The following is an 11,463-nucleotide window of genomic DNA, read 5'->3' as shown; positions in this document are numbered from 1 at the left end:
CCTGCGTCAATTACGCGACTGTCTGTCTAGGGGGGAGACACTCTCATAGGCGTAGTGGGGCAGCGTTATAGTTCCTCAAAAAATCTCAGAGTTCCTAGGTGGCGCTGGTGTCGCTACTTTGACGACGCCGATATCCTGCCATTTTCCGACCGCCATATTTCTTGCTGCTTGAAAGAGTTGAAAGTCTTTTACCGTAAATGTGTATAAAAATACTCTTAAAGTAAAGTTAGGGCCGTACCATTAAACGGAACTTAAGCTTAGCACGGTCTCAAACTCTGTCTTAATTAAGTTCGTTTTCTGTCTTAAGCTAATGCTAAGCCCTGTTCTGAAATCACGCGAAAAGCTGGTTTAGTTGATGCTTAGCTCAGATTGAGTAGGCAACCTATTTTAAGACAAACCAAGAAACAAAACCAATAAATTGTATACTTCTCTTTCATGTCATTGTGTGTACTATAACCTGTCATAACATAACCCAAAATTCCTTAACACAAACTGATAAAATAATTTTAGTACATTTTATTGTATATTACAAATATATTCACTGAATAAATATATGATAAAATAGAATTATTGTTTGTTTACATTGTTTATATCACAGGTTATAATAACACTTTTTAAAACATTGCAAATTTAAATAAAGTGTCAAATGATGTATATTTATTAATTAAGAAAAAAGCACAAACAATAAAGTACAATCTAAAGATTCACTGACTGGAACTAAGTTCCGTTTAATGGTACGGGCCTTATTTCGACAGTAATTTTAAATACTGAAAGATGTTTGAAAGTTGTTTTTAAGTGTCAGGAGCTACAAGGGCAATTATATAATAATAACTTCAACCTGATTTTCTTTTTTTTGAAGTAAGTAAAGTTCAATGTTATCGAAGGTGTTAGGTTAATTTCAGCATAACGAAATATTAAAAAATGATTTAATTTCTATTTCTTGTTGTATACAGAATTTAGAACCAATGGACGTGACAAAATCAACTAGGATGTCTAAGAAAATGCCCTAAAACTATTTATGCATTGTGCCAGGATGATCAAACAAAAGCAAGGAGCGAGAACACTTCATTTCAATGAATGTAATTGGACTAAAATGGGTCAAACAAATTAGAAACCAGGTTTGTAAAATCTATCTTTGAATGGTTTAAATAAATATAAAGTATTTTATAAACATTTTGATAAAAATGATGTGATGATGGATTCTTCTGTTTGTAGGCTAAAGAAAAACACTGTGCCACCTTGAAATTTACCATCAGCGCAAGCTTATGAGGATTTGGAAGAAATTATCAATGACCCTCTTGCACTGCGAAGGGATAAAAGTGAAGTTCATCAGGTTTTTAGTAAATGTAGGATGTAAGTGATATAATTTAAAACCTATTTGAAAAGATATTCCATCAATTTGCTTTAAAACAAAAATTATCGAAAGTAGTAAATAGTTTAATTACATATTTCTTTAGAACATCTCATTAGTAATTTTATTATTTTTTCCTTTTTAGCATGAAAGAGCACAGTATATTCAATGTGGTATTTTAACATAATTTTCGTGCTTAAATTACTATATATAAAAAAATCTAAACGAATATTTAATAAAAACAGATTATCAGCTCTTTTTATTTTAACTTTGGTTAGATATTTCTTAATTATAATAATTTAAGTATCAAAAAGTCATGTAAAATCACTACGTTGAATATACTGTGCTGTTTTTTGCTGAGTATTAATAAAGTAATAAAATGACTAACGAGATATTCTAACAAAATGTGTAATTGAACTTTCTAGCAATTTGCAACAGAATATATATTGTAGAAAATTGTTTTGTATACCAAAACCTATTTAAATAAAAATTGTCTGTGTCAATGTTATGGGAAAATCAAATGGTCGTTCCGTGATCTATAGGAAGAAAAACGTAAAATCTCTATGTTGCGGGAAAATCATGTTAAAGATAAAATTAAAAAATGAGGCAAGTGGGATGTAAGGTACATTAAAAAATATTTTAAAATTTGAGACGGTCTAATATATATATATATATATATATGGTCTCAATAAAATTAAAACAAAATTAACTTCATATATTTGTCATTTAGTAAGTAATACAGAAATTTTCATTATTTCAATCAAAAGCTGAATCATTTTAAGGTTTTTGAATGATACGAAGAAGATTATTGTATAATTTTATACGAGAGGAATAAAATTAATATTTAGACTGTTTTTACCTTCATATAAATCTATAGATATATATTTTTATACTTATGATCGATTATGTTAATATTAATATGATAAGTGTAATTTTAATTGTGTAAACTTTTATTTATTAATAGGTTCTATATGATTTAAAGCACCTCTCATGATTTGTTTTGTATTATAATTTTGCTTTAAATTATGAATATCCACCTAATAATATATACGTTATGTTTTGTATAGGTATGTTATTTTATGATTTTATAATTTTTTCCTTTATACTATTTAATTATGGTATAATGTATGATAAATAGTATATTAAACTTGTTATGTTTGTTTCATATCTATTTTGTAAAATTATTTTATATAATAAAAAACTGTTTAACCTTTATATAATTGTAATTTTTTATTTTTATTATTTTCCTTTAAACTTTAATTTTGAAATTATATATGACGGAAAAGCCCGATTAGTTCCTCCAAAAAATCTCATAGTTCCTAGGTGGCGCTGCAATCACGGCCCCACTTAACACGGCAGTGTCACCCCCCTGCTGCCTACATCGACGAGACGCCATTGCTTCCCCCACCGAGTCTGTTCCTAGACGAAAAACATTATTGGGTCTGTTGGAAGGTGAAACCGCACCCTCGCGGTAAAGACACATACCCCGTAGATAAGAGCGCATGCTCCGTAGGTAAAGAAGAACAAGAAGCGAAAGGAGGGGTCCCACACCCCTTTTTTCAACCCGCTCTCTTTCCCTAGAGGTATGCCACTCCTATGTATTCTGAGGGGATCACATTAGTTCCTGCAGAAAAGGCTGGGGTTCAGATGGCGCAGCGGTCATCACGCTCAAACGCACAACGCGCCGACGCAATAGTTTGTCTGGTTCGATTATTTTCCGCGTTTTACCACTTTTACCTGCTACGTAACGCTCCTTTACTAGCATTTTCAGCATTTCGATAAAATTCATATTTCTAGCTTTTACTTTGGTCAAAATTTTCTATCATGGCACAGGAATGTCTATATTTCATATAAATTTATATTTTATTTCGAATTTGAAAAATAAATTATGGATATATTAAAAGTTTATTCTTTTTTATCATTTTCCTTATATACGTATAATTAATTAGATTTGGTAATATATAAATACAAAAAATGCGTTCTTCTTAAAAAAAATAATGAGTCGAGGTGTAATAAACTTAATGTTTTCATATTAACCTGCTAACAAGTGCATTTTTTATTTATTATTGAGTCCAATAAGTTAATGGTTATTAAAAACAAAATTCCTTGTAATGAAACAAAATTAAAAAATGTTAAACTTTAAAAAGACTCGAGCCCGAGCCCGCCGCGTGACAAACGGCAACCTTACCGTCTGTGCTGCAGCGCTCACTTGGTAAACCAAAAGCAAATCAGCCTTTTCAAGACTGACTACAATTCTTTCGTTAACTCGTCATAACCGATTAAGAATTAGCTGCAATAATAAATACATTTACCAACAAAGCATTATTGCACTAAATTTATTATGTTTTTAATTTGAAGCATACATTTGCATGAAGATACGATAATTTAAGGGTATATTCATGCAGTACTCTAAATACAAAACTATTCATATGCTCAATTACCATAAATTATTCGACTAGACGTAACATATATTATAAGATTACTCAATTGATTTGATAATTGAGCATATGAATAGTTTTGTATTTGGAGTACTGGATGAATATCCTTAAATTATCGTATCTTCATGCAAAATGTATGTTTCAAATTAAAAACATATTAAATTTAGTGCAATAATGCTGTGTAGATAAATGTATTTATTATTGTAGCCAATTCTTGATCGTTTATGACGAGTTAACGAAAGAATTGCAGTCAGTCTTGAGAAGGCTGATTTGCTTTTGGTTCACCAAGTGCGCGCTGAAGCGCTGACAGTAAGGTTGCCGTTTGTCACACGGCGGGCTCGGGTTCGAGTTTTGTTAAAGTTTAAAATTTTTTAATTTTTTTTCGTTGTAAGGAATTTTGTTTTTAATACCCATTAACTTATTGGACTCAATAATAAATAAAAAATGCACTTGTTAGCAGGTTAATATGAAAACATTAAGTTTATTACACCTCGACTCATTATTTGTTTTAATAAGAACGCATTTTTTGTATTTATATATTACCAAATCTAATTAATTATACGTATATAAGGACAATGATAAAAAAGAATAAACTTTTAATATATCCATAATTTATTTTTCAAATTCGAAATAAAATATACGTTTATATGAAATAGATATTTCTGTGCCATGATAGAAAATTTTGACAAAATAAAAGCTGGAAACATGAATTTTATCGAAATGCCGAAAATGCCAGTAAATGAGCGTTACGTAGCAGCTAAAAGTGCTAAAACGCGACAAATAAACGAGCCAGTCAAACTATTGCGTCAGCGTGTTGTGCATTTAAGCGTGGCAACCGCTGCACCATCTGAACCCCAGCCCTTTCTGCAGGAACTAATGTGATCCCCTCAGAATACATAGGAGTGTCATACCCCTACCTTCCCCTTCCCTCTACACCCACTCGCCATCGCTTTATTTAGAAACAGTCTGGAACTACTAATTTTACTGTTTCGATATATTCATGTATGCTCCTGGTATGCACTATTTTTACAAAATACTAAATCACGGCCTTTGGCAGCTAAATGTTTTGCGGATATAAAAAGCAATATGTTCTTAACTTCGTAACAAGATGACAAAATGTAGAATATTACAAAAATTTGAAAGGCTTTAATGAAAATATAAATGTTTTAATGATTCATTTATTGGTAAACTGCAGAAAAACATAAATTGTAAAAAAATTGATTAGGAATATTAATTAATTACAGTATACTTAGAGTACTTTCTTGAATTGCTTTCATGAGCTCCAAAAAAAGGAATTTCATTAGGAATATTTTTTGTGAAAATCGATATTTATCACTAAATATTTCATTTTTACACGTCTTAGGAATTCTTGCATTAAGAAAAAAAAGTTTATAATTAAAATCTTTACTATTATTTATACGATTTTTGACCGGCTAGAATCGATTTGGGACTACTGTGCGTCTACTGCATCTCGTCTATTGGCATGCAATTGAACTGTAAGCGTTTACATGTATGTGGTAAATACACTATATTAAACACATACAGCGGCAGTTACACACCATACGAAAAATTTGTTGCAGTTTTTAGGCCTTGTAAATAGAATTACTATACACTTTTTAAATGAAAATAAAACTGATTTATTTAATGTCATTCTATTTCTTAATTTTTACCGTCTTCCGAATCTTTGACTATTCACGAGCAACAGTATAATCTCCGTTCTAATCATTATGACACAAAGATATCTTGGAATCTAACACAATAATTTCTATCCTTCAAAGTTTCTAGCCAGCCTAAATTATCCAACTTGTTATGTGAATGTATAATAAATTAACACTAGAACTATCGACCCGTCACTTTGACGGGTTAGATCAATTGTTCATAAGAAATTTTTTTTAAATATAGTCCATATTTTGTGATAATATTATAATTCTTTCAAAACTAATGTATTGATAAAACTAAAAATTATTTTATTCCTTCGCTGCTACTTTTCTAAGAAAGGTACATACATATAGGCATTAATATACCTAAGTATACTGACCAATCAAAATGTCGATCAAAATGACTGGTCGGTAGTTCTAGTGTTAATAATCATTCTAATACTACTATAAATGAAATGCTTTGGAAGAATAAAAAAAAATTTATTTAAAGGTACTATGAAAAGCAGTATAATAACTAGGATCTTAATAGTTTGCAGCAATGTCATAAAGAAATATAGCGTATAGTTTATAATATAACTGATTCTCATCCAAAGTTCTGCTGCATTTTTGGAAAAAGTTATGTAATCCATTGAACAAAACACATTATAAAAAAAATTAAGTCTCCATAGCTTCTATTGTAGCATCCACTGGAGTTTCCATGGGCAGAGCATCTGCAACTTTGGATGTGGAATAAAACTTCCGTAGTTTTTCATAATGTTTGATCTCCTAAAACAGAAAATTAATGTATAAGTTATAATTATATATATATAGATGTGGGTATAGTATGCGATATTACATGAGATTTGTTCCTTTTAACTACAAGTCTTATACTTTCTACAGTTCTCGCATTTCTTTATTTATTCGTTGTATAAACTGGCAATGTAAAAAGTGCACAAAGTATAAAAAGTGTACCGATTTTCCGCTTAAAAGAACAGACCTTTGGTTATATTGTATGTGAAAAGGTACGCCAAATAAAAAAATATATAACATAAAATATATGATTAACCCTTAAAGTTCCGTCTGGGTGTTTGACAACCAATAGCCATTTTATACATTCTCCATTTCTACTAAACTCTATATATCGGACTTATTATGCCATTTAGTATAATCTGCCATATCTACATCTTAGGTTCCTTCATTTAGATAGGTACTTTAATTGTCTGTTAATGTTTGGCAGTTATTTCAAGTATATAATGATAAATCTACGGGGGGAGGGGGAGGGGGGGGGGTGCTCGGCTCCCAGTATGCAAACCTTTAATTAGATTCATTCATGTTGAAGAACATTTTTTTGATCGATTTTAGGCTTCAAAATTAGTTATGAAACTATTTGTCCCATAAATTAGATAAATACAGGTCTATTCAGTAACATATTGGTAGCAAAATACGATATACCGTCAATACCACATCTTTTTAAATATCCTTGGGTGCCGAACACCCACTATGCTATTTATTTAATATGAAGAAGGTGTGTCCTTTATCGGTTAAACTAATAAATTGGTTGTTGCAAAGCTCTCTCTGTTGAAGTGAATACAAGTTTTCGATTTAAAGATAAATGTAAAGAAAATGCCACCTCCCCACCCACCCTCCACTCTCCTGGAGACATTTGTTTGTGTCGTCTCATTTGAAAATTCATGACTCATGGTCAGAAAAGCATCAAGGTCTCTTGACAGTCACGTGTCCTTGAGAAGTTATAGAAGTCATAAGATTATAAAAATTAAGGTAAATGGTCATTAATGAATCTCTGTTAATTTGTGTACACTAAAGTACCGCACATTTATTAAAAACAATATTGTCGCACAAAACGCTTAAACGGAATAAGAAATTTAACAAATTATTTCTGTCTTCAATATTCTGCTTTCGTTTGTAGTGAGTGCATACCAAATATACCGGTGAGTGAACATACAACATAAAGAAACAATCTACATTTTTAAATCTATGCTCTACATTAGTAAGCATCGAAGCTTATGAATATGCTGTCGTTTACATATTTCCGTTTAATTGACAGTAAAAATAATTTGCTAGATTTCTCTCTTTCTCTCTTTTATCTCACTTAGGTATTTTGCGGGAAAATATTCTTTGTAATAAATATGGTACTTTAATGTAAATCAACAGAGATACATTAATAACTATTTACCTTCATTATTTGCAATCTTTTACCTCTATAAATTTTCAAGGACACATGATTGTCAAGTGACCTTGACGCTTTTGGAGAAGTTGAGTTATGACATTTCAAATGATATTACAAAACATACTCTATAGAGGAGAGGGAAAATTTCTTTACATTTACCTCAGTCTACAAAAGTGTAAAAATTAAAAGCTTTCATTGAATTTTAAGGAATCAAATGAGCCCTTATAATATCTTAACTTACTCATTTTTTACCATGACTTTTGAACCAGATGAGCTTGTGAGTTATGAAAAGGAAAATTGTTATCTTTCAATTTTTCATCGACATATGTATCAGCGAAATCATGATCACTGAAGCCTTTCTAGGTCTAAAATTCTCCCCCACTATACCTCCACAGACTCACCAACACATAGAGCTACTGAAGTATTCGTGAGAGCACCCCACTACTGACTCTCTAAACGTTCACCCATACCATTACTGCGATACGTGCATGTTTCGGTCTCCTTCGTTTAGCATCAGTATATTTCGAATACGAAAGAGAGAGCAGTATAGCTTTCACGGACCTTTCTTTCTCGCGCTCGATCTTTGCTCGTTTGACCAACGAGACAAGCCGAGTTAGTAGAAAGAAAAATCTTTTCGGCCAGCTCAGATAAAAGTTGACCAAACTAAATATATATATCATGATGAAATATTTATAAGCAGCCTTTGTGAGACTTATTACATTTTACAATAAATAAAGAAATGGATTATAATACGTAACATTAATAAATTTTGTTATGACTCATGTGTTATGTATTATTGTTAAAAAGATTTAATTTTTTTAATTTACGACTGAATGTAGTAGGTTAATGACAATAAAACAAATCATAATTAAACAAAATTGAAAAAGTTTGCATGAATTTGCGGGAATCGAACCCGAGTGTGCGAAGATACTAGGTACGCGCGCCTTACCATCTGCGCGGTAACCGGACATTTCGCCGAAAAAATTTGTAGCATGGAGTATACTTTCTACATATCGCATGAATATGACTAAAGTTTGCGCATATCCCTACAGCTCACCTAGCGGAGAAAGTAGGCGAAACTTCCCCCAGGCAGTTGACACTTGGCAAATTGGTTATTATTTGTATTATTGGTTAATGTCAGATAAATAATAGTTGAATAAGTTAATGTTGAATTTTTTATTATAAAAGGCATAAGATGTTTCATGAAAAATATATTGCAGTTTGTTATTAAATGGACACCGAATTTATATAGTTATTGTAAAGATGACTGAAAAAAAGGAGCATATAATTAGCTTTTATAAACTCAAAGTAGGTGTATAAAACCTAATTATATGCTCCTTTTTTTCAGTCATCTTTACAATAACTATATAAATTCGGTGTCCATTTAATAACAAACTGCAATATATTTTTCATGAAACATCTTATGCCTTTTATAATAAAAAATTCAACATTAACTTATTCAACTATTATTTATCTGACATTAACCAATAATACAAATAATAACCAATCTGTCAAGTGTCAACTGCCTGGGGGAAGTTTCGCCAACTTTCTCCGCTAGGTGAGCTGTAGGGATATGCGCAAACTTTAGTCATATTCATGCGATATGTAGAAAGTATACTCCATGCTACAAATTTTTTCGGCGAAATGTCCGGTTACCATCTGCGCTACGACACTTATTCGGTTACTCAAAGACAAAGTCACCTGTTAAAGCGATAGAAGCTTACTCTATTAGGTTCAATTTACAAAAGAAAATATCAATTATTATCATATACATATTTATTTATAGTGTATCTTTTCATAAAGAAAAAAAAACTTTTTTCATGTTTGCAAACATTAATGACTTTAACAGCTTCAGCTTCAAAAAGTGACTGCAACATTACAGAAAATATTTTTGAAAACTGTAGAATTAAAAATAAGCAAACCAAGACTTTTTTTTGGGATTTAATTTATTATTTCCATTGCAAACTATTTATTTTTAACTAGCTTATATATAGCAAAACGTTCAATCGTTATTAACACGTAAACGTGTGTGGCTGACAGAGATAAGACGATTTATCCAAACAAAATATTTATATGGCATATATACTGTATTAAAAGATTATCCGAATATGAAGCTTATAAATAGAATAAGTATGATAGAGCTACATGGTCTCATCTCTATCAGCCATGCGCGTTTACTTCTTAATAATGGCTGATCGTTTTGCTATATATGAGCTAGTTGAAAATAAATAGATTGCAATAGAAATAATAAATTAAATCCCAAATACAAGTCTTGGGTTGCTTATTTTTAATTCTACAGCTTACAAAAATATTCTCTGTAATGTAGCAGTCACTTTTTTAAGCTAGAGCTGTTAAAGTCATTAATGTTTATAAATATGTAAAAAAAAAAAAAATTTTTTCCATTATGAAAAGACATACTATAAATAAATATGTATATGACTATAATAGACATTTCCTACTGTAAATTGAACCTAATACAGAAAGCTTCTATCGCTTTAGCAAGCGACTTTGCCTTTGAGTAATCGAATAGGTGTCGTAGCGCAGATCAGCGTTGCCAACTCAGCCATTTTGATTATACTACGCTGTACAGTGATGTCAGAATCAAGCTTTAAGCTTCAAAAATAAAGTTAACCGCTAGCCAGCAGCAGTATAAAAAATTTGAAGGAAAGGGATATATACCTCTTCCCTTCAAATTTTCTATACAGCTGCTAGCTAGCGGTTAACTTTATTTTTGTTGCTAAAAGCTTGATTCTGGCATCACTGACATCACTGTACAGCGTAGTATAACCAAAATGGCGGAGTTGGTAACGCTGCATAGTGGGGAAGCATTTTAGACCCAGACTGGCTTCACTGATCATGATGAATTTAGACTTTTTTAATGAAAAAATTCAGATTTTCTTTCAAATAATTTCAACATATATCCAGTAGTTTAATTTAAGATCATACCACCGCGTAGGCAAAACATTTCTGAAAAAAAAAACGCCAAAGGTGTTAGAGTTTAATATTGTGTTGTTGATAAATTACAATTATTTAAATAAAAGATTACAGCGAACATTTAATCTGTTACAAGTTTTTAATCATAGGTCGTCCCTACAAAATCTATTGTAATAAGATTTATCATTTTTAATAAGTACTAATTACTGGCACTATGATAGTTATTTGTTAATTAATAATCAAATTTGTGTCTTCCTGGTAATTCAAAAATTTAATTTGTTGATTAGTATCGCAAGGCGCAAAGAGTAATTATATATCTTATTTTAAAAATTTCGTTATATTTTATGTTGAATAAAAATAGTATAATAGACTACAATTTACAATAATAATTTAAGTAACCGGTTCAGTGGCAATGACTCAGACACAGGAGTCTTAAATAACTCTACTAAGTTTTAACGAATTTGCACGGAACTATGGTTTTTATGTTGCTAATTGTGAATCCAGAGTCAAACTTATAAAATTCAAAATGGTTATCCAATGTGGCAATTTTCCATTGTTAACATTGATATTTTATTATAAATTTGTATTCTACACGGCATATGTTTGCATTTCTCTTATTATTATCGAAAAAAACGATAAAATAAAAAATTCAACATGATAGTTCGAATTTGGCGGCTTTTATTGACTGAAGGTATCCATTACAAATACTCTTACTTCCGCTATTAGCCGATGAAATTTTATAGCAACTGTAACGGAGTTCCCCGTTACGTATACGAGATACTGAATAAAATGTATAAAAGCTACCGAACAGTGAATATTATTAATCCCTACGTTACCGACTCGTGAGATAAGTTCACGAGTGGATTATAGCTAACGTCAAGGATAGACCCCGTTGACAGGCAGAGGCCCGGATGA

General features: G+C 30.9%; 1 protein-coding gene across 1 annotated transcript in view; it reads right to left on the bottom strand.

Moving 5' to 3' along the window:
• Window positions 1–5,005: 5,005 nt before the first annotated feature.
• The window catches only part of smid (nuclear valosin-containing protein-like smid), a 63,727-nt gene continuing 57,269 nt past the window's right edge, over window positions 5,006–11,463 (bottom strand). Inside the window, exon 11 of the mRNA XM_066743874.1 lies at window positions 5,006–6,212. Within this exon, the coding sequence (XP_066599971.1) occupies window positions 6,102–6,212 (111 nt within the window). The 3' untranslated portion in view covers window positions 5,006–6,101. The remainder of the gene's footprint in view (window positions 6,213–11,463) is intronic.

The sequence above is a fragment of the Prorops nasuta genome, unplaced genomic scaffold, assembly GCF_024137725.1.
Source record: "Prorops nasuta isolate Cenicafe-Biocafe unplaced genomic scaffold, Cenicafe_Pnas_1.2 PNAS00034, whole genome shotgun sequence".
Classification (NCBI taxonomy): Eukaryota; Metazoa; Arthropoda; class Insecta; order Hymenoptera; family Bethylidae; genus Prorops; species Prorops nasuta.
Note: the sequence above shows the minus strand (reverse complement) of the source record. Positions and strands in the feature narration are given on the sequence as shown.